Here is a 24,164-nt window from a genome sequence, read left to right on the forward strand (position 1 = left end):
ATATTCTTAGATTTCTTTCAAATTTTACCAATATTAAAATAAAACTATAGAAATCACAAGATATTTATTGCAAACATACACTGTTACGACCGTTCGCGGAGAGACGCGGTCGCGAGGAAAACGCGTCAGCGAGAGGCTTAAATTTTCGCTACGATTCGGTTAATCGACGCCGCGAAGTAGTCGTTCCCCTGTTTCGGTTAAGATAACAGAGGTGGTTGAATGAATATGACACAGTATAGTAAGTTATATTTCACCGTTTATTCCAACAACTTATAACGAAGGCAGTTACGCTGGTGCGTATGTACGAGATGAGTGAGTGACTGATCTACGGGTGTGTAGACCCGGTCGAAGGATTTTGACCGTTCGAAGGATGTAAAATCAGTGATGTTCGGAGACGATGCTGTGGCGGAGGAAAGCTAAGGATGGGTGTGTCTAGCGCACGGGACCATCGGATTCGTTGGCGACGATTTTAGTTAGGAGAGTGAGGGAGATAGGCTTCGTTGTTAATTGGTTAAACGAAGGGTCTTAACCGCCCTCGAGAGAAAGTGGTTCGTGGGAGGAAAGTTGCATCATACGTGAGAAAAACCAACTTTCCCTTGTCTAGCCGTAGTAGACAATGGTCTTTAGAAATGCTTCGGAAACAGACGTTTGTTTGGTTTGAAGGACCTCTACTAGGAAATTCCTGAGATTTATGGCCGATACTTGAGACTATTGAGGGTACGCAGTGAGTATCCGAAGACATCTGGTTGCCATCTTGCCCGCGGTGTGTGGCCTGGGTTAGATAGAGTGTTACGCGACGTAACATACACTTTACAAAATTCTTCAGGCATGGTTATATATTAAAAGAAGAAAAAGCTTGGTTTTCCCTTTGGACTTGAACGACCGTGTTTAATGTTCAACATTAATATAATGCCAGATATGACGATTTGTCATCGATGGTAGGAAAACAAGAAAGCAAAATGAAAATATATCGGAACCGCCTCTTTCAATGAATTGGCCATCTTCCGCGCGGCTACGCTTTAAGGAGCGCGCAAACACCATTTATTCGTTTAATTTCGCGCTACGATAAGGTAGCTGGATTTAATGTCAAGGAACAAAGTGGCAATTAGGTGATAATGCATTCACGGCTTCGGTGAATTCTCGTTCAATAAGCCTCTTTAGACTTTCGCGTACTTTCTATTGTGCCAGTCACGTATTCAGCGCATGTATACAAACACGTATATGAATTAACGACCAAATGCCATATAATCTTTTCGCGGAAACAAACATTTAAATGCTTTGTTAAAAATCGTATCGATGATATATTAAAATTAAAGGGACGATTTATCGAAGTATTAATTTTGCTTCTCTTCTTGGCTCTACGTATATTACCTACACTGAGAATTATATTTTAATTTTTCAAAGCAAGTACTCATTTTCGAACAAAAAATAACCTCATTTTTTCTTCTATTCTACTTTCATATGAAATTAGATTTAGTAAAAAATAAGTAGGTGTTCAGGAACTTTTGAGGAACGCCGTATATCACGCTACTTCTAGTAGACGAAGTTACGAACGATACTCTTTCAGGTTTTTCTTCGACGTGAACTTCAACTGCATGGAAATGGGCTTGAATTTTGATTTATCAAGCCCGGTTAGTCGATAGCAAGGGTAGAAATGTCGGACACGATAGAAGGCATGGGGTGTTTTCGATTGGCAACAAACGGAACCGCCCTAATAGCACGGTACCCGTTCGTGTCAGTCCAATAATGCGAGATAGACGTACTGGGAAAGCTTTCGACAGCTTTCAACTCCGCCGAGTTTATATAAATAACTGCGGCCTCTACAACACCCTCTGCCATCACAAGAACGTGTAGCTTTCGACCAACGAATTTCCAGGGCGAATATGCCGGGCACACCTACCGCGAGTGTACGTTACTGCCACATATTTGTCAATGATATCGAGTTTTGCTCGAATGATACAACAATGATACGAACTAGTTGCAACTGTTTCAGAGCAACGTCGTATAAAGTTGAATGGCGTTTCGTACCCTACGCCACAGCACGAATTGAAAACTTACACGACCGGATCCCAATTTCGACGGGCCGAGCTATAAACGTTTGTTATTGTTTTACAACGCTCTATTCGCACCTGTCGATGCGCCGATACTGCTGTGGAAATAATAAAATAATCGGTTTCTGTCCCCATTTCATCGCGTATCCATGTTTCCCCCTTTTGTCTCTCTTTTATTAGCCGAATATAGAAACATAATATCTCGCACAACGAGAAACACGATTGTTTCGTTTAAAATACGAATAATTCGTGGACTATACATAATCAACTTCCACGACGAGAAACAATCTATATTTCGTTCGAATCGACATACCAATTACGAACAATTTGCTGCTTTGGGTATTTTAGCCCCTGTTCGTCGACAAAATCATTACCGGTTAGAGACGAGACAAATTAACAAGGAAGAACCTGGCTCGGTTTACTGCCATGGCGGAATAATCAAGCTTACGACATTAAACTGTTTAACGACGTTCGCGCTCCTTTGCACGACCCCTTTCGTGCAGCAGGTTGCAGCAAACAATTTGCGCCTGTTTTCTACCTGGCGTTTTCAAACGCAACGTTTTTTCCGCATAACTCTCATCACTTCCCGGAAATATATCGCGTGCATTGACGACGATGTATTTTAAAAATCAATGCGGTCAGTTAGCTGTGCTGTTCAATTTTGTGTCTTCGGTTAAGTTACTTAGCAACATTTTATTTATACGATACTGCAGTCGCTAATCAAAATTTTTAACACGTAATTTCAAGAGTGTCGGAATTTCAGCTGTTCCAGATGTTTCTTGCAAAAAGAAAAAAAAAAAGAAAGATATTCAGAATTCATTAACTCGCGAAAGGAAATTGGTCTAAAAATTTTGGCCAGTTTAACGCATCCTGGCGTTGCTAAGTACAAAAACGCTTTTCACTTTCGTATCCGTACTTTTGGGCGTACGCCAAGCAACGCGAGCGGTTACGCGGAGAGACACGGCCACTACCAACGCAAGGCCAAATTAACCAACCGGTAGACCAACGAAATTGACCTCACGTGCTTGAATCCGCCTCGCCAGGATAATCTGGATTCTCTCGTCGAGGCAAATTAAGCGCTGCTTTCGAAATAACTGCTCGTGTTTGCTTGTTTCTCGACAACATACGGAATTAGTAAACAGGTTGATCGGCCAAAAATCATGTTGCCTGCTTGTCCAGCCACTCGTTAAGATATATATTCGTGTTCCCGCGTTTTCTAAATATTAATGAATAAAAGATAGTGTATATTTTTCCACGAGAATAGTATGATACGGCTAAGTGAATTCTAACTCAAACTTCTAACACGGTTTACGCAATATACCATTTTGATTTATGCGTCTTTCTCCTATAGATCTTCGATTCTAATAATTCAAAAGGGAATTATCGCGTTAATTTAGACATCAGTTATATGCGATAGAATACTGGACTGATTTAGTAGCGATGGGATTTCACACGTGGCCGAACAAGATTCCTGTAAACGTAACTTAATCGCATGGAGGTTTAATAAACATACCTAATTCCTCATCAACGCCGGGTATTCTTTATTCATGTCAGTAGGAAAATCGTTCATCCGCTACTGGTTTATGTTATCGCTATGCGTTAATCCTCAATCTGTAATATGGTTGAACAATGCGGGTTGCTACATTTGGAGCGGAATACACTACGTGTAAGGGAACGTGAAAATCCAGGTGATATCCATTGAAACTAAACGGTGCGTATGACGATTCGAAGATAAACACGTTACGCGAAAGCGATGGAAAATAAGAATCCCGATAGTCGATCTATTTTAAACGAAAGAGAAAAATGAGAAAAGACCGGATACAAAAAGTAAACGATAAAAATTGTGGACGAAAACACTCAAAAAAAAAATTATACAGACGCCCTGTTACCGCGACTATTTTCGGAGTTTTACAAGCTTTCATCGTAGAGTGAAGAAAGCGCAATGGTACAAAAAAGAGGAGAAATCTAATGGCTGGAAGATCGAGGGTAATTATGCGTTTTCACCGTCTAACGTCGCTCTTCTACTCGCGTAATGCCATCCTTTGTTATTCTTTTTTCTGGCCCTTGGTAAGGCCAGTTCGTCGTCAACGTACCAAAACTTTGTTTCAACTAGCTCTTAGCTCGAGTACCGGGTCTAAAGTGGGTCGACTAATTAGTTGGATACTTGAGCCATTCGCGTGTTACATTTTGCACCAAAAGGAGTGCTGCTTTTCTTCGAGGAATTGATGGTAACGATTATTTTTGACGTTGCAACAGGAATGCGGACACGACGTTGTTAAAATTTGGTGAAATACGCCAACGTACATATATCGTGGAAGTTGAAGTGTGGCCCATTATGAAAAGAAACAATTTTTCTCACCAAATTGTCTCTCTAATGTATTCGACTATACAGTATACGTAAGTGTGTACGTATGTACATGTAATAGAGGTTGGTAATTCCAATGTTCGAATTCTTTCGTTGATTGTATCTTTGGATCTGCTTCAAGAATCTAACTCTTTCGCTAGAATAGGTTTTGCATGCACGGCCACGCCTGTGCATACCAAAGACAATAGAAACAAACGTACGTGCTCATCCATTTTGTGTTCGTTTAAAGTAATTTGCTCTGACTTATTATGATCTTGAATAGTTCTAAATCTTAATATATGTAATCCACTGCAATAAGTAGTCGTATGTGTCGCGATGCTTCCACGAACCACTGTACGTTTCACTTCACTGAACCTGAAAATCATTGAAGTCCTTCGTTTGGAGAAACACTTTATTCCCTATAACCGTTGCCTTAGCAATTTACATTCGCCGCGTACTGTCGTCATGTTTGCTCAAACAGTTTGCAAGACAAACGATGCTTCCGGCAGACGAAGTAGCAGACAAACGTTTAACAGAATCTACTCGACGTTCTTGAAGGAATGACGTTGTTGTTCGATCTTGGCTGCGTCTTGTTGCGCCGGTAGATCAGAATCGAGCGCGAAGCGTACTCGAACGTTACGTACCTGTTATGGAGATGGATGCAGTCAGTCACCTACAATTTCGATGGCGAGCACTCCGCTTTCTTCGAGTTCGTGCTGCTAAAAGCACGAAAACTGAAGTACGTGCCATTGTTTTCCGTATCTGTCAATGGTATCTGCTAACAACCGACGCGTCGCGACGACGTTTCGTCGCGTCTGAGAGTTGTATTACAGCAGGCGTCCTGACGCCGTAAAAGACGCAGTCGAGAGCCAAAACGACGATTGTTTTTGCCTGTAAACTACGAGCGAAAATGATAAGCTGCGAGTAATCGAATTCCCATCGATATTAAGCATTTCATGTACTACTTCGGTGACGAAATTAAAAAATCTAAATTAATCCCGTTGACAATCCTGCCAATTATATCGACAATTCAGTAATTGACCTGTACGCTTTCAGTTTATAACAGATAGCATAAAGCCAATGTATTTATAGATAATTATCACGTCATTCGATCGACCATATCATTTGGTATAAAATGATCAAAAGCAGCACGGCGTTTAATCTATTGATTTAACACATTCGTAACTGATAATTTTACCGCAGTCTTATAATACAAAAACCGCATGATTTTGTAATTTAGTTCAACAATAACTTTACATTCAATTATCAGGTGTTCTGCCACTTTCAGATAAATACAAGAGATTTTCGTTTCATTAGAGTCTGCATAACCGTATACTTTAATCACGCGAAGACCTAGTAATATTGGTAGTAATTTTTAATGCGTCGATGGACTTCATTCCCAGTGTCTTTTTCTCCAAGAATATCTTTCCAACATGGTTCCGTAGTAAATCTCCGTTGGAGAGCATTAAGCGTCACCTCAATATCATCACGGCAAACAGATTTCAATAAGACGGGCTTAAATTTCCTTTGGAAAGTTTTTGTAAACCTTTAAAGCGGTCTGCCAACGGGTCAACCATCAATTTCTACCCTTCCACCACATATGACGTATCGTCTTGAAAAAAAAGTGTTCGTCTCTCGTTCGAGAGCGTTCAAGCTGCCAGGAAATAGAGTCGAGGGTAGAGTATGCGACATCTATGCCACTCAGCCCGAACAGAGCCACGTCCGGTCAATAATTGGTATATACTACTTGCTGGGAAACTTACCTCGACAAGAGGGACTCGAGTGTCGCAACAAACAAGCAGCTCTTTATTTCGTAGCAACGAACGTTCAAGCCCTCTTCAACCGGAACCTCTGTTTCGATAAAACATTCAATAGAATATTTTCTTCCAACCCTCGGCACAGCCCTTCAGCCTTTTCTTGACGAGAAAAAAAAAACTATTTTACATTCGCTCACAGCAAATCTAGATTTGTCCGATTCCTTCGGCTTGGAAAATTTTTCATGATTATTGGTTAAGCATGCAGAGCAGCTTCGTTTAAAAATCGTCTCTCCGAGGCGAGTTATTAAAAAGGGTTGGTTTACGAGATTCCGCGAGCGTCTCGGCGTCCACGGAAACGCGTCCATCCGGCCTGCTTTTGTACGCGTGTGGGTGTGTGGGTGTGTGTATGTGTATGTGTGTGCCATTAAATTCATAAGGTTTAATTAAAAACTCGTTTCTGCTCGGCGCGCAGGTAACGCGGCATTCCTGCGTGGTCCAATTCCGTTGCTGGAAAAAATGCGTCTAAAAGGAGTTGGTGGGGTAGGAAGAGTGAAAAAGGTGGACAGGAAAAGGCAGAGGAATTACTTAGAACGTGTTCGGGAACCGCGCCAAATTTTTAATCCGTTGTTCGAGAGGCATTGGGGCCACGTGTCGCGTATTTCACCGAGCCCCGCCAAAAAATTGCATCTTCCGTCGGTCGCCATTCCGATTATTGATTTATCGAACTACCAACGCCGCACGTTGTTATTGCATTAACGATAATACGCGTTCGATCTCGTGCGTGACTATTACACGGAATTTGTTGTATCGGATACTTGGCTTGGATTTCGCGCCGCGACGTTGATAAATCGACGGTGCCTGGTGCCACGCGAGAATGTGTGCGTTTGCGTGTCGTACAAGCGGACCAGTGTTTCCAGCAGAATGTTAGAGCAACGATCGGTAATCGGTGCTTTTTTTTGTCGACTCGTGGGTGATCTCTGAACGAGTTGATGTACGTTGCCATTTAGAAGTTAAGATCGAGACAAACGAACGAGCTTTCTAAAGATTTAAGAGAAGACGTTAAGCAGACCTTTAAAATAGAAGTATTCCTTACGGACCGAAGTATTAACTTAATAATAGCCTTTTCGTGTCTTTGATATTTACGGTAATAACCGCGCAACGAACGCTTCGGTAATTTAGCGTTTCCACTTAATCGGATCAGCTATAAAATTGTTCGCCAGGGGGAATACGTCAAATGGCAATTGTCGTTTATTTGTACAAATATTTAATAAGATTACACTCGATCGGGGACGTTAATCGAAGGTAATTATCGTTCTTAATTATGAACGAGAACGTTCGGTCGAAAACATCGTCCCACGCGATCTCTCTTCGAACGAGCGTTGATATCCACTCGGAGCCTCGCGTTCTCATCTGTACAATCGCGACTATCGTCCAGTTTCGTTCGAACGAAACGTCGTTCCTTTCGATCGTCTGAAAACTGTACACGTTTCTCGAATTTAGAAAATCTTTAATACACTATTTACCAGATGTATAAATATAATTAAATAGTATTTCGTCTATGAAAAACTGGTCGATTCTGTTTGACTTCGTCCCTGATGACGATCGTTTGAAGAAATAGAACGATCGTTTAGCGAGTCCGAACCAGACGATTTCGTTGTTCGTCCAAAAGCAAGGACGCTTCGCCCATAATTTTCGCACTGGTTCGAACCAAGAATAGCAATTGGTATTCGTCTGTGACGGTGAGCGGCGCCCTTGTCCTCACTAACGCGTGAAGAACGTTCGCTCTTTCCAGATCCAACCATCTTTGGAGGGTAACTTCTCTTTCTCGTGGACCACCGAAAGTCACGTCCGCGGGACCCCACAGAGAAAATTCCAGGATGGATTTCACCTACGTTCAGAATATAGATTTTCGTTCAGTTCTCAATTCTTCCAGATTCTGACGCAGACAAATATTTTTTGTCGTCACTGTATATCACCATCGAATATTTGACATTCGCGTGACGGCACTGTAGTATCGCTAGTCGTCGTAGCGTTCATCTTTGAAATTATTTGTTCCTTCGCGAAAACAGACAACCGACGACGTTCTAGTTAATTTTACCTGAGACAAGGTGACTGCCTTCTCCCGTACGAGCAGCTCCTGAATCAGAGGCAGTCTACTGGCCAAGTTGAGTTGTTGAAGCGCCACGAGCGCGCACTGACACAACGAAACCCTCTCCTCGTCGCGTTCCTCGTTCGTCTCCACGTTCAATCTGTCAAACGTTATCGAGCAATGAGCGAACCAATTTCGAGCTGGCGTCGAGCAAGCTCCTTCGACGCGTTTACCGACCCTTGAAGAAGATAGAGCCTGTAATAGGCGTCCTTGTCTTCTCTACATAGAACCACGTTGTTCAAGCTTCTCGCAGATTCTTCGATTCCTCGCGCTTGAAGGCTCTTTAGCGCTGTGACGAATTGAAGGAGCACGAACGATGCTTCTCTAATTGTTCCTTCATCGTGCAAATCCTTGATCGTCGCACCGTATAATTGTATCGTGTTCACTTGTAAACGCGGCAGTACAGAAATGGTCGCTGAAATAATAAAAACGATTTTACGGTATCGCGAATTTAAATTTTCATATTTTTACGGAATTTAAAGAAATTAGAGCGTTTATAACGTTCGGAAAAACTGTCGTTTGGCCCTTAATGAATTAATAACTGGTTCGTGGCAACGTGTAATTTATGGAGGAAAGGATAAGGAGATCGATAAAATACCTTCGAGCTTCTTGTTCCCGCGCAGACACGTCTTGTCGGTAATTTCCCTCGGTGGGCTGTCTATAAACTCGATTATAGGTGCCAAATAAAATTCCTTCCGCGACACATGCGTAGCCAGATCGAAGGCGATGCACAAGGTGACGTTCAGCTCGTTCCACGTCGCCGAGCAAAATATTCTTCTACCGACTGTGATCGACGTATTGGCGTCGATGCCGAAGTGGCTTACACGCGGATTCGTATTTTTCAACGCTCGCAGCCCCGCAAGCATTTGAGGCGTTTGGTTCAGCTGCAACAGTAAATGTACGTCCCATGCATATTCTATGAACCACGTCGTACGAGTAAAATACACATCTAAATACAATCTAAATAGAACGATCCAATTAGAGGACAATACTCCATTTATTTCAGTTGTATTTATTGCAACGAAATTTTAGTTAATCCCTGATTAATTGAACTCGTGCTGACTGAATCTATTTATAGCGGTTCGCGGATGTAGTTTACGAATATTTGCCACGGAAAACTTTTACGAATATACATCGTAAGTTTCATACATCATAAGTCGAAAGTTTTTGAAATTCCATTATCACCCTAATGAAACATTACGCGACTGTAACGAAACAAGAAAGTTGAATATCGCAAATATGCATTTTTACATATTTTGCTGGATCTTGAAATCTCTTTAGACGGTGAATTTTTGCGAAAAGATTCCAGGTCAATAAGATAAATTAGATACCGGAACAATGCCGCTTCGTTAATCGTAAATCACCGCAGCATGAACGCATACTCCGGAATAACTAATAATAAAATATCCTATTGTATTGTATGAAAGAGCACTTGAGATTTTATCGAAGATTTCATGAATGTAGGATTTGGATCTCGGAATAAGTAGTTGGAAAATTTTTCTTAGAAGGAAGCGCAAAGTGAGAAAGTACCTGGTCGAGAAACTGGGCGAGAGCTTCGTGATTTGCAACGACCACGGCGCCGTAATTATCCTCGAGGCTTCGATGAACTATACTGCGACCTCTGCGTTGCCTCAATCGGCTTATCCTTAATTCGTCGTCCTTATTCTTCCAGTCTTGATCCTCCTCGGGACCCTGCGTTTTAAAAATTCCATTATAAATTCCGCGCGGTTGCGCCACTGATAAAACTATCTCAAAGTAAAATTGTTTCCCGGGATCTTTATTAAATAAGAAAAGTCCAGGATGCGCGCGCGGACCACGAAACTTCCCCGTCGAGTAATAAAGTTCCGCAAATACCGCGGGATCGAGTTGCATGGTAATAAAATCGCTGGGCCTGCTAAACAGTTGTGAAACCGATCCACCTTTGAAAAAACAACGAAGAAAGGTCGCTCCGGCGGAAGCGTGAAAAACCTAGTCTCTACGGGGTTTCGTTTAATTTTAAACCTTTTCTATCTGGTTAGCGTCCGATCGATCGCCATATTCGTATCGCTTCTTTTCTAAAAAGCATAAATTCCGACGGAAACGTAATATACATACACCGATTCACGAAAGTATTCCGACTCTTGCAGACACTTTTCACGAATATGTTACATCGAGTGCGAGGTACGAAACATTTTAAAGTTTCGTTGACATCGCTACGAGACCAGAATTTCGATCAAATTATTCGAAACCGAATCGTGTGTAGCATCAAATTTGTTCGTTTCGATGGCGTTCCACGGTAGTCGCCATAATTTTAAAACTAGCACATACGTTCTTTGGTTGTACAGTTTCCGATATCTTACGCGACCACCCACGCGGTCACGTCCAGTTCGGAAAATAGCACGAGATCGTACCTCGTCACCGGTGTAAAAACCATACGGGGCATACAACTCGCTCTCGGTCTCGCTGCCGCAATATGGAAGCGAAGTCGATCTGACGAACGTCTGATGATGAAATTTGAATTCCGAAGCTGGTTCCATCGCGTTGCTGTCGGATTTCCTCTTGCAGCTGAGATGAGATACGCCAGTGTGGCGCAGCTCGAGATTCGAATCGCACTCCGGCGAGCTAGAAAGGCACTCGTAAACATGACTGTCGTTAGACGTCTGGAAAAATCGTGTGAAACCACGCTGGAATTAGTAACTCGTTAGATATGGTAATTCTATGTAACGAAATTGTGGTACAAATGAAACGAGGAGATTCTACGAGTGAAAATGAGACAGAAAGCAACAATAACAACATCGTGTTAGAGTCCTCGTATAGAAAGGAACTTTTGGAAAAACAGTTGAAATTAGCACGACTCGTGAAAAAAATTTTATTTCGAAACGATAAAATGCTCCAACTCTGTTTCGTTATTTTTAGTTTTCAACTTATTTTGACTTGCAGATTCCCTCTCAGCTTACCTGTACCATCATTCTTGTCATGCAAATCGTGTAAACGGATCGACAAAGGAAGATGTTTCAAGAACCGATCAAACATAATCCACCAATGTATTAACGCCGAATGGTGAACGCTGAGAACATTGTACGTACTATGTACTAACCTAGCCGAACGTGCCATAAGTGTTATTTCGAGAGCACACTGACGTCTAATAGGTGAGACATTACGGTGGCCTTAAATTCTTGAACACCTTTCTTCCTACTTCCTGTGTACACTTCCGCGGTCAGCCATAAAAATCGTTAAAAGCCCATTAATTGTAGCATTACCAGAGAATCGGACGTGGGTGGAGCAGTAACCGCGACAGTCTCGTAATCCTGATTAAGGGCCGGGCTTGAAGAGCCGTGTTTCTTGAGGATTGGCTGCGAGGTCGCTTGGTCCCTCATGCTGGCGGTTCTTTGCGGTTTCGAGGGTGCCAACGAGCTGCGCACCTCACCTGTAACATCCTCCGCTGCTGCAGGCACGTCCGCCATCGTCAAGCGCCATGGGTTAGTACCACAAGACACAAGGCATGTCACAAAACAGGCTAGCTAGCGTACTAGCGTGCTAGGAGAGACGGAATTATCGTTCCCGGCTAAAACACTAGAGACGCGCTAGCACGTACATACGTATGTGTATATCTATGCAGAATGGACTGTTGTTGCGAGAGGACGAGGGCAAAGCGACAAATCAGACACGTTGGTGAATCACTCGAGGTCGTCGTATCGACGATTTCGGATCGCTCTTCCGCTCGTCGGTGTTTCAATCGTGAATCATTTTTCCGATAAAACTCTTACGAATACGATTACAGCGTAAGTACGATAATGATAATGGTAGTTTATTCGATCGTTCGATAAGTTTTGTATCGATTTTTAAATGGTTCGTAACATTACCTTTTTGAAATACGTGTATTTTTAATACGATATACACGTACAGTTTTGTTCAATGATCTTTTTCAACTGTTCTGTTTGTTTTAGGACTCCATTTTCCTACAATTGTTTTATATCCGAACAATTCATCCATTTTCGAGGTTGAAATCAACTTTGTACCTGGCAGACCCATTCTCGCGGCTCTATTATGAACAGCATGTTCTTGGCGAATGGAAATCGAGAAAATAGAAATACGAGAAATCGAGGTTTCCATCTATACATGATACCGATGACGCGTAGTAATTGACGCTGCGAATTAGATATTGTGCTACAAAAATCAGCACCAGCTTATCGAACGATCCGATACTGTATGATAATCGAATAACGAGAATCGTGTCTATTTAACCCTTCAACTTTCTTCCAACGTTAAATCGACTAAATAACACCGTTCGTATCAATTGGAAACGTAATTCCTGTGGAAGGAGAGACACATCTCTCTCGGTATCCTAATTCCTTGGAGAAGTTCCGGCGGAGCTAAAGGGTTCAATAGAGTTCTAGAAATTCCAGGGCGAAACACAGTGAATTAAGTGGCGTTTAGAGTTCCTGCGCGAATCATCGGGAATCCTGGAATTGGCAGGCATTCGTTATCAAGGTTTGACTGAAGGGGAAGGGGGAGAGAACACGATGCTAATATGCAATCAATACATGCGGCGTTAGTTGCACCCTGGGACGGTTAAGGATACCTTGCGCAACAATCCTACCACCGTTGTCACGTCGCCGCCGACATGTTCACTATTTACAGCGGACTAGGAATGAGACGAGCACCTCTCTACCCTATAGCTGTTCGATTCTCGTCTAACCAAAGCAAATTCGACTCGTCGTCCGTGAGAGAAGGAAGGTGTCGAGTAGATCGATGCTTAGCACGCGAATGAAATTGTCTTTTTGAATCGAAATGAAGGAATACCGCTATCACTCATTGTGTGCATGCTTGTTTGTAAATCACGTGATATTTGCTAATTTCGCGTGTAAAGTATATTACGCAAAAATGGAAACCGCAGGGAAATCGTGAAAAGTCGCGTCTTCTGCCTTTTATAGAAGAACAATTTTAAAGTTTAAGGAAACCAAGAAGTTTACAAAAGATGGACTTTTACAAAGTGGTTTAAGAGGGTCGTTTGACGAGGATATTTCTATTCGGTAAATGGTAACGAACGTATTAAGGAAAGAAAGGAAATAATGGAACGAGCGGGATGGTGGATGAAAAAGGGAACGTATGCGAGTTTCGCGTGGTTTTTGAATACAGTCGTATCCGGTGCATGCGGTTAACGATGAAGCAACCCCAAATCGAACCGCGCAAACGTCAAACGATCGCAATCCAATAACAATTATGAATGGGAACGATCGTGGTTCCTTTTTTCGCTTCGTCGTTTCACATCGTCGAGGCCTTCGTTCCGTTCGTCATGAAAAAAGAAAAAGAAAGGAGAAAGCACACGCAACGGATAGAGAGATACTGGGATCACGACGGGTGCAACGAACCAAAAATCTAAAAGAAAAGAAAAAGAAAGAAAGAAAAAATTGCGAGAATATTACGTGACCAAGAAAACAAGGCTCTCTGGTTTTTCAGGCAACAAACGTTTATTTCAGACACAGAAATTCGAGGTTACAGAATCTTTCGTACTCCATTTCTATGGTTTTATTTACAAAAAAAAAAAAAAAACAATGTGTAATCATCGGTTCATACAACTGGTTTCGCACTTTTTCCAGTTTCAGATTCTTTCTTAAATTCGGTCAGCCATTCTCAAACTCTTGATCGCACTCTGGTCCGTTGGAGGCAACTTTAGCTCGTTCGATAGAGAAATTTCTGTATCAAAACGACGGCGATTCGCGCGGTACAAAAAAGACAATCACAACTACGGTGTTTCGTCGACAAACGTAGCTGTTGAAAAACACGAGGCGCGAAACGTCATCGCGCGTTGTTTTATCTAACAAGACGGTAATAAGATATATCACAGAGAATCGTGAATCGTTCGGTATAATGTCTCTAAATAGAGCAATTAGTCGAGAAAGTACACGAGTATAGAGTATAGTCGTTCGAAGGGATTAGTCGTATAGAGTATAAGAAACAATAATTAGAATACAAAACGCGTATGGCATATAGCAAAAGTTTAAAAGAGAACGTAACTTCGAGAAGAATATTAATCTGACTGATTCACGGGAATCCCGATATAAACAGGATCACGCGACTCTTCGTCTTCATCGATCGTCTAAGTCCTCGTTCGTGTCCAGGCACGGACAAACGAGCACTATCCAAATTGAGAAAAAAGGGGGCAGACGGGTATAAAGAAACGGCAATTTCACGACGACCGTACGTCGACCCGGCGAAACGAGGAACGAAGAAAAAAACCCGTGAGGGAAAGGTGAGAGTTAACCACCGTTATCCAGCGTTACAGGATTATATTCCCCGATCGGACGTACTCTCGCAAAGAAAACTGTAAATTCGTCAAGGAAGCAGCTGGCGCGAGGATTCGTGTGAGTATGGCTGTTACAACATCGAGATTTTTGCCGTGGATAATCATTAGTTACATTGGATGGGCCTGAACTTACCCAGATTCGCGTAAATCGAGTCTGAGGTGGTCGAGGCTGCTGGCTGCCAGGACGATGTCGAAGACGACGACGTAGACGACGAGGACGTTGAAGATGTGGACGACGAGGGCGACGATTTTGTGGATGACTTGTCGTTCCTCGACGGTAGTTGTTTGGTCTCGACGCGTGGCGGTGGTGGTCTGACCGGTTTGCTAGCTGGATCCAGTCTCGACCAATCCTCCAAAGACTGGTTCCTTGGTGGTGGCGGCGGTTTCCCTGGTCTCGCTACCATAACATAGTAACGCATATTTTATACAGCCGGCATACGATCCTTGCAAATTTACTATCTTCGGAGAATTCGCTCTCGATGGTGGAGAACCATCGCGGTACGCGCTTGAATATTAAACGTTCTCTTTGAGGAGACTGCGAAATGAACGTGACACGATGATGTCCGTACCACTAATATACATGCTAATTAATTGACAAAGGGAGACCAGGTAAATTTTGATAAGCCAAAATTATGGACGAATTCTAAAAGAACCGCTTCTCCGTTTCCCTCGATCCCTCACCAAGATAGATCATTATCGGATAGAGCGATCGTGTGTCAAAAGGAAAACTTACCGGCGGCGTGCGATCCGGCGGACAACGGCGATCGAGTTGCTCTTCCCGCGTCGTTCCTAGAACCGCAGGAATCTGGTTGATCTTCGCTTATCCTGCTAATCCGATCGTTTCCCACCACTTCAACAGCAGCACCATCCAACTCCAACGGATGAATAATTTCTAATCGTGGTTTAGGTTGCGGCGTCGATGGTATTTCGTCGATCCTCGAGTTGGACGCGTGACCGCTAACCATATCCACGTCTTTCCTCGAACCCATCCTGAGAAATCTCTTCAAAGAGAAACGCGGTCTACCTCTCTTCTTTTCTTCTCTAACTTCTGGCCCACTTGCCAGGCTATCCTGCGACAGAGATATCGTTCTTCTGGACGCTGGATCGCACGTTTGCGCGCTCGTAGGATCTGGAAGATCTGAGACAGCTTTTCGAAACTTCGGGCTGCACGACGAGGCTCTTTCTCTCTTCTCTTTTTCCCTGACCACCGGAGAGTCTGATTTGAAATTCGCTCCGGGATTCCTGGCGAACAAGCTACAACTGGGAGCCAGTTCTTCCGTAGAATCGATCGCTGGAGGTTTTGGCGCCATTCTTCTTTTATTCGGCGACCGTATCGACTCTACCGTCGAAAATTGGGGATCTGAAATTTCTTCGTCTACCTCCGGATTATCCGTACTATCTGCTGAATCTGTGGTCTGACTTCTGACTACGCTCGACGACGCCTTTGACTTGCTTCCTGGCGACGTTTTCGATGCAGACATCTCAACGGTTGGTAACTTCGACTCGATACCTTGACATACAGACTTTGAGTTGATTTGGAATCGAGAAGTTTCGTTCTCTCGCTGTTCCAAGTCTTTTGGAGTATCCGCGTTCGAAGATCCACGATTTTGATCTAAGAGCGAAACGGCAACTTGCTCCTCCGACTTGTCTTTGGTAGCTGTTAGACGAGAGGAAGTTATTTGTTCCGGAGGTGGAACGTTGTTGGCGCCTGTAAATCAGTTGAAAATGCAAACGTCGTTAATTAGAACGGAGAGTGTTGTACCGTGGACGACGTAATCGTGGATCTACGTGGTCGTTTCAACTAATCAGAAGGATGACTTTGCGCGAACCGTCTACCGAATCCCTAAGTAATCCTGGTATCGTCGCGACAGTGATCTAATCGTTACGCCCTTGTCGCAGTTGCGAATGACTCGCAGATCATTAGGTTTAGTTGTTTCTTGGGAGATTTAAACGTTGGAAAATCGAGAATTTATTTGAAAGTTATTTCGAAAGAAGAGAATGTTTAAAAGTTGAAAAATTGAAGTATTCGAACATTTGGATATTGGAAAACTTGGAAACTCGAAAGTTTGGAAATATTTACATGAAAATATTTGAAAGTTTAAGTATTCAGGGATTTTATATAAAAATCTTAAAAGTTCAAGAAAGATGCGACATATTTTTCGAGAAAGAAAAATATTCTCACCTGTGCTCGAAGCGGGCTTGCCTGCGGCGTTTTGAACCGAAGGAGGCGGTAGCACGTAACTTTTCTTTCCATTTGTATCAGGCGACGTAGGACTACTCTTGGCCAAAAAATTAGTCGGCTTCTGAGGCACCATGGGTTTCATCTTCGACTCCGAGTGAACTGTTCCATGTAGGAAAGACGGTCTCGGTTCGGTTGTGATGATCGGTGTCTTACACGTTTCTGCCTGAACAGGATGCTTAGTTTCAATAGGCGGAGGACTCTTTGGAAGAGCTGGCGGTTCCGTCATTTCCTCTTCGTCCGCCTTTCCATCCGGTTCACCAGCCGATTCTCGACTTTCTTCAAAACTGAACTTCTTCTCCACGGGTGTAGCTTCACCTTCCACTTTTCGCACTTCAAGTAACAATGGATCGTCTTTAACGATTTTCCTACTGTCGTTTAACGTTGCGTCGATTTTATTGGCGTCTTTTCCTCGAACAACAATGGATCTATCGCTCTCAGCAGCGTCTTCAGCCTCGTTCTTCAAAGGTGTCAGAGTCAATTCGATACCCTTGTCCAAGGATTCATTTTCTATTCTCGATACGTCGCGTGCTTTCTTCGTGACTTTCCCGGTAAAGTCATATTCGATCTTGACACCATTTTGCGAAGCTTGCGCAGGAATCTTGGATTTCTCGTTGTCGAACTTTTTAATTGGTTGGCTTCGAGGAATATTGGCAGCCTTCTTATCCGATTTGCTATTCTCTAAATTCCTCTCGACGTTGATTATGTTAGATTCGGACGTTCTGTCCTTGGTGTCATCAGGATCCCCCGATTCGTTTCTTTGCATGACAGAAATTAAATTATTCGACGTGATTAGCGGCATGTCCACGATCTTCTCCATGCCGGATGAAAACTTCTGATCCTTCTTTTCTTCCTTTCTCGCATCGACATCGGTTTTTTTCATGCTCTTCGACATCGTCTGTAGGAATATTAAAAGTCGATAAAAAAAAGAAAGAAACTTTTCACCAGGTATAGAATATTTCTTTAACGCACTTTACGATACGAATTCGACGGAAAGTTTCAATAAAGTTTCGCTACAAAGGGAAGATCCCTTTAATGCGTTTACCGCGCATGACGTGAATCCAAATCGGCAAACGTTTATCTTCCAAAGTGCTTCTAAAGACGTGAAATAAAAATCAGAAAATCGTGGCTAAAAGTTCTTAGTAAGTATCGTAAATTCAGGATAATAATTCGCACACGTAGTATTTTACAATATAGAGACAGGTATTATACGAAAATTATCTGTTCATTTGCCTGTTAACCTGGACAGAACAACTGTTTCGTTATATCTACGTCTGCAAGACAGTAACACTAAAATCGGTTTAAATGAAATTCATTTGTCTTTGTTAATTCTATGATCATTCTGTGACTATGCTGATCAAGGGACGACGAAAATCGAACATGCAACGAACGTAATACAAAATACCAACCTCTGACTTGTCAGTTTCCATTAGTTTAGATTTGGTAAAGTTCGTTAAGCCATTAACGAATCCATTCACCTTCTTATCGCTAGGCCTCTTTGCTGTTGGCAAAGATTCGTCACCGCCAAACGGCGTGACAGAGACCAACAACGTAGTCTTCTTGCCTTCTGAATCCTTCTGTATCCTTCCCAACATAAGGGACGCGAAGGATCTCGTCGTTGTAGACGACTTACTCGTCTCGTTCGTGGAGACGATCTCCGTCAAGTTTGCGGTGATCGTATTAAAGTTGGTATTGGCACGCGTCAAGTTGCCCAAAGCCCTTTCCTCTTCGCTGTCTGGCAACGTGTCATCGTCGCCGTTGAACGACTCCACCAAGTCCTGCTCATCTTCCTCTTCACCTTCGGAGACGAAGTCGTCGCCTCCATAACCGATTACCTCCGTCAGCCGCTCCGTAAATGCCACGCTCTTTTTTTTCTGATCCTTTTGAGACACCGCCTTCCCGCGCAAAATACTCTGAAAATGATCAAAACTTATATTTATAATTTATTATTGTAAGATTTGAACATTTAAAGCGTCAGCTGAGACACGGATTTTTTCCGTGCAATTATTTGTGCTGTAAAATAAATCGGTTCTTGAATATTTATGAATATCGTAGTTAATTTGGACGCGTGTTTGACGTCAACCTCTATCGAGATTGAAATATAATTATATATTCCTATTTCAATTTCGACGTACAATTCTAATTATGTCTGTTTATACATAGTACATTTAGACAATTAAATATACAATATGTTTGTACAATTAAATACACAATTAGATACTTATTATTGTAGCGCGAACGTTTCTATGAATTTCTATGATTTCTATACGAATTTCTCTAATTCATTACGTATTCAATGAACGTGAAATGAAACGTTGTTCCCTAGACCGAAGGAACGGCGGAAGTTTCACGCGGATCGAAACGTTCGAAGGATGCATTATGTACCACGATTCTCCAAGTGATCGGCATGAATCGTAATCTTCGTGGACGGCGATCAAGTATCTACTCTATGGACAAGTTTCCAGGCTAGTTCCGCAGATTCACGATCCAATCCTCTTCGACAGGAATTAAATATTATTGTTTGGCAGCAACGCCGACGGATAGGAGCAATCTCGAGCCAGCTTAAGTAAGTTATAATCGTCCATACCACTCTATCCTCGTGTAATCCGTCTAATAATTCACCGGTACTCGGAAGAAATAGTATTCTGGATCTGGTTAAAGGGCCTCCTCGTACACTCGAACGTCTTATCACCGTTTGCCAGGAAATGAAAGTTGCTGGCTCAAGTTGGATCAATGCAGCCGGTGCAAAAACGTTATTTTTCGCCGAAACTCTCGGGTGGTCAGCTGGCGTTAATGAAACCGTTGATGAATTATTCAACGTGGATCCAAGCTGTTCTCGAATTTCACACGTTTCGGACTGTTTTAGAATTTTCGTTTATCAGCTACGACAAGAAACTATCGACTAGCTAGAATATTCGTCGCAGATTCGTCGACGTTGTCCCTGTTTCATAACACGAGTCAGCGAATAGAAGAGGGTGGTGGGATCATCGAAATGACACTGCGAATTCTTTCGAAAACGACGACTCGACAAAAGCTATGGCAAGCTTCTACGTCGTTCCATAGTCTCGTACGAACACCTTGGCAATTTTCTCGTTCGACTTTTCATCCCATTCCCTCTCGTCGCTGCGAACATCATTTTTTCGCCAGTTGCCACTTTTCACGCGTTCCTTTCGCCGGATGTTATCGACACACTTGAACACGTATCCCCTCTACGATCCAGTGGAACGAAAAAAGATCGCTCTCGGATGCGTTATTTTACATCTCACCGGATGTTGAAAAGTCTCGAGATTAATCAGCTGGAGAAAGTAATCGTAGATGCCTGTTTTCTCATTTTCTCATTTTCTCTCTCTCTCTCTCTCTCTCTCCTCTTTCTCTCTCTCTCTCTCTCTCTCTCTCATCTGCCTGCCGTTTTATTTTTCCCTCCAATTTCCTGCATGTAAATGAGAAAACACGCGAAACGATCTTAAAAGCGTCGTAAGTACGTGGGCGAACGATGATTTCCTTCGATGGAACGCGCCCACATGCGGCATTAAACCCTCGTAGAATAACGCCTACCCTCTCGAGCGTGGACAGAGGCGCGCGTGTCGCGCGATTAAACGTTCACCCTTGTCACTGGCTGACGCGCACATATGCTTCATGTAAATTTAGAATTCCACGACAATGAGGACGTCACACTGCGATTCAGTCGGTCTTCTCAATTGGATATTAACGGAAACGAGATGGAGCCACGAGGTGTATCTCCAGTAGCTTCTTCTCGTGCTGATTCTTTAAAAGAAATACGGTAAGACCGGACGTTATCCGGTCTCGCTTTAACCGGTCACATTTTTTATCCAAATGAGAACAATTAACCAGCAGACCAAATAAACTCGCTTAATTGGAATCGACGGTCTATATATAGTAGCGGAACACTTATCATCCGGTGTTCTCGGAGATTTTTCCTCCATTATGTGGCGTGTTTGAACATCTTACAACGCTCTTCGATCAAATTTCTTCCTCCATTACCATCCACTGCTGTGCATCTCGAGGAACGTGAATTCCAACGTGCCTTGGCGAGAATAAGAAAACGCGAGTACAAAACCGAGCATAAGTTGGTAGAAATTATAGATGGAGGAACGCGAATGCGATCCGCGGGTAAAAAGCTCGTTGGACATCGCCACGTATTACGATCCGCATGGTTACACATAAATTCCCTCTTTTTCTTACCAGCGGCAGCCAGGAATTCCCGACGAACGACAGTGCACGACGGTCCTTTGCTCGAACGACCCAGTTTTACGAACTTGATGCCGCTGCCATAATGCCGCCGCGATTCGTGGCCGGAACTTCGTAACAATTTTCCGAGCGTAGAACAGTTTAGCTCGCCGCCTGCTCGATCCCAACGTCATGCGTGAAAACGATAGCGGGACCCTGCCACGCTAGTTTACCCGAATCGATTTTGTCGTTTGCTCGCCGGTTCTTTCGCTCCTATAACCTGCTAGCAAAATGCTAATTCCACGCAGCTGGTCCCTTGATCTTGTCCGTGTCTCGAGAAAGCCAATTTCGTGGTCCGCATTTATCTCGCCATCGAAGCTGTTTTTTTCACGTGTACCAGAGATCATTACTAATTAGTAGTCCCATTCCAGAAGCATTCTAGTTACTCGATTAGAATCAATGACCAAGGAATAACCAAGTTTCCCGGTTACGCCGCGCAGCTGCTTCGCTCAGGCACAGAAAATTAGCGATATTTTCTAGGGACTTGTATGTATTGCAATATCATTTAGCCTAACGATAATATAATGAACCACATGATATTCTAGTTTTACGATGTTGCTGCTGTATGATATTTTTACTTGCCATTTAAGAGGTCGTTAACTGTAACAGTCTTATGTAAAATATTGGACATCATACACACACACATACACACACGCGCGCGTATGTAATTTATATTCCGTAACTCATAGTCTGAAGAAACTTTAGCTAAGGTTCGTAGTACATTTTATACAAATCCGATTTGTCTTCGTTGAATCAAAACCGCAGTATGCTATACAGAGTGTACTGTATACGTCAACCTACTGTGTATGTATAATATTCTACTACCGGCTTGCTTTTCAAGCGGTCAGGAGTAAAATCGTTGACATTCCTTTAAATTATATCATCCGTGTTGGAAGTACTTTTGCTTCGATAAAAAAGGATTTATTCGTCGGCGAAGACAATAGAAGAAACAATTTTCACACTATCAATGTCCCTGTAACGAGACCAATAAAATGCAAAAGACTGAAATTCTAAAGCAAGTAGGTAACTCAGTAGGAAATAAAATACCTGTATCTTAACATTATCAGTCTTCACATAGTTCAGAGCCTTGCCAATGTTCAACCTGAACGTCTCTTCCGGCAAAGTGTGTTCCTCTCTTGGCTTGAAGCAATTCGAACAGAGTTCCTTCTTCCAGGCGTTCTGCACGAAGCGGTTGCATTGTGTGGACATCGTTGCTTCACTGCAGCGACAGCGAAAGTCCCGTTACATCATCACCCTGAAAGGAAAGAGGCGAAATAGTAATCGTCCAATTCTTAACCCGTCGCTATAGCATCGCCGGTGAACGGTGAGTTTCGTGCTGCACGTGTGCAACATCGCGCACGAGAGAACCGCTCCTCCTACACGACTGCACGTCGTGCTCTCCTCTAGGGAGACATTACTCCAGATATACACGGTGTCCCTGCTAGAAGACTGATTTAACTGCCGGAAGCGACTCAGACTTGGTTTCGTGAGCGAGAGATACCGAGTCGTTTGTTAGAAAATTAAGGAAAGGGACCAATAAAGAGGTCTAGAATTAACGGTTAATACCCAGAACTTGTGTCTCGTGAATGTAACAATTTCTTCGAAGTAAATTCTATACTATACAACTGGTTAAAATATTGTTAAAATATTTGTTGCAAATTTGTTAAAAATATTCCGCAAGAGAAATAAGAGGAACGATACTGAATTGACACAATGCAATTCTGAACGAGGTCTCGAGCATCTTATTTCCCCTTGCACGTTTCAAATCGTTGTTTTGTCTCTTGGAACGTATAGATTTGTACACCTGAACAATTTTATAGCCTCTCTATACCGCTTCCAACAACATCACGTCGAAGAGCCTATTCACAACAGGATGGTTGTAATTTGCTCGTGAACTGCTCACCAACCGCACTACGTAGACACGATACTGTCGTATTTTTCTACTGTGCTTTTATACGATAATTCTCTAAAAATTGGCAACTTTCAATTTATCTTCTCGATATGTTCCTAACAAATTACACAAAAATGATAATGGATAATCAGGATAATTAATGCGAGGTTGAAATTTGGTTATTCCTACAAAACACAGCACGGTGCAGTACGATATAGCGGAGCTAGTAAATTTTGCGAGAGCACAGTCGAAACGCAATCTCGCGATGAACCTCGAGGGTAGGATAAAAAGATAATTAAACGTCTCCTTCTTTTTGCCGCATACGTTTACGGGAAAACTGTCCGTAGCGTTCGGTGAAGTTTAATGAAGGACGTGGCTATAAATTGCCCGATAAAACGATGCTTTATTGTTAACGCCGGTCCGTTGCAACAAAGTTTGATCAGGGAATGAGTTGAATAAATTATTCGGTCTTCGGAAGCACGGGGGTAATAGGAGTTTAATTCTGAATATTCCACGAGCTTCTTACACGCGATGCTTTATTTTACAGGAGATATAGCCCACCGGCTCTCGTTAACCATCCCTTTCAACCTCCGAAGCTTTTTCACAGCCTTTGTTTTTCTATCAAGCGAGATTGAAACAAGTTCAACACATACTGTGTTAAATAGCTGTCTGATAGCGAAATAATCGTCGCTTTCTGTGTAGAGTCACATCCTCCGATGTTTAACTCGTCGTATTGCTATACATATTTATTCTTTAAAATTGTCCTGTTATGGGATACGAGGCATTTTGATATTTCTGTAGTATCGGGGAAAAGGGTCGTCGGTCTTTCAATTGTATAGTTTTGTAGAAAAGGTCTACGTGACCCTGGCAATGAGCGTCTGCGGAACACGTGCGTAGTGGCCCTAGGAAAAGACAAAGGGATGCTAGAACGGCCAGAATGTAAGTTGAGAAGTCGCAGCGTGAGTCGAGAAGTCAGAAAGTGTAAGTGGAGGAACCGGAGAGTATGAATCGGGAAGTTGAGAGCCGAGTATGATAATAAGACGTACGACGATATTGTAATCAGTTTTTTGTATTGAGTATTGCTTGTTAAACTAAACGTAACTCCAAATAAAACATCATTACTTGTCCTTACTCTAAGATCCATACAAGTTACCACATATTTTTGGGGGCTCGTCCAGGATCTAGAGCGGGAAAACATG

The 24,164-nt window shown here is 42.7% G+C and overlaps 1 protein-coding gene and 1 long non-coding RNA gene across 4 annotated transcripts in view; one reads left to right on the forward strand and one right to left on the reverse strand.

The window, feature by feature from the left end:
• LOC143303616 (uncharacterized) overlaps positions 1-11,423 on the forward strand; it is a 44,433-nt gene extending 33,010 nt beyond the window's left edge. Inside the window, exon 5 of the long non-coding RNA XR_013060118.1 lies at positions 11,221-11,423. This is a non-coding gene — a long non-coding RNA (uncharacterized LOC143303616). The remainder of the gene's footprint in view (positions 1-11,220) is intronic.
• The window catches only part of LOC117157194 (uncharacterized), a 64,397-nt gene continuing 47,611 nt past the window's right edge, over positions 7,379-24,164 (reverse strand). For 2 of the 3 annotated variants that reach the window (XM_033335024.2, XM_076624544.1), the window contains exons 2-13: positions 22,122-22,329; positions 18,236-18,739; positions 16,770-17,724; positions 15,321-16,295; positions 14,721-14,984; positions 11,541-11,725; positions 10,692-10,940; positions 9,832-9,993; positions 8,900-9,185; positions 8,479-8,716; positions 8,251-8,401; positions 7,379-8,040 (exon numbers count right to left, since the gene is read on the reverse strand). In XM_033335024.2, coding sequence (XP_033190915.2) covers positions 7,780-8,040; positions 8,251-8,401; positions 8,479-8,716; positions 8,900-9,185; positions 9,832-9,993; positions 10,692-10,940; positions 11,541-11,725; positions 14,721-14,984; positions 15,321-16,295; positions 16,770-17,724; positions 18,236-18,739; positions 22,122-22,283 — 4,392 coding nt within the window. In that variant the 5' untranslated portion in view covers positions 22,284-22,329 and the 3' untranslated portion in view covers positions 7,379-7,779. The remainder of the gene's footprint in view (positions 8,041-8,250; positions 8,402-8,478; positions 8,717-8,899; positions 9,186-9,831; positions 9,994-10,691; positions 10,941-11,540; positions 11,726-14,720; positions 14,985-15,320; positions 16,296-16,769; positions 17,725-18,235; positions 18,740-22,121; positions 22,330-24,164) is intronic. The other variant, XM_033335028.2, reaches the window with a different exon arrangement.

This window comes from Bombus vancouverensis, chromosome 15 (assembly GCF_051014615.1).
Source record: "Bombus vancouverensis nearcticus chromosome 15, iyBomVanc1_principal, whole genome shotgun sequence".
Lineage (NCBI taxonomy): Eukaryota > Metazoa > Arthropoda > Insecta > Hymenoptera > Apidae > Bombus > Bombus vancouverensis.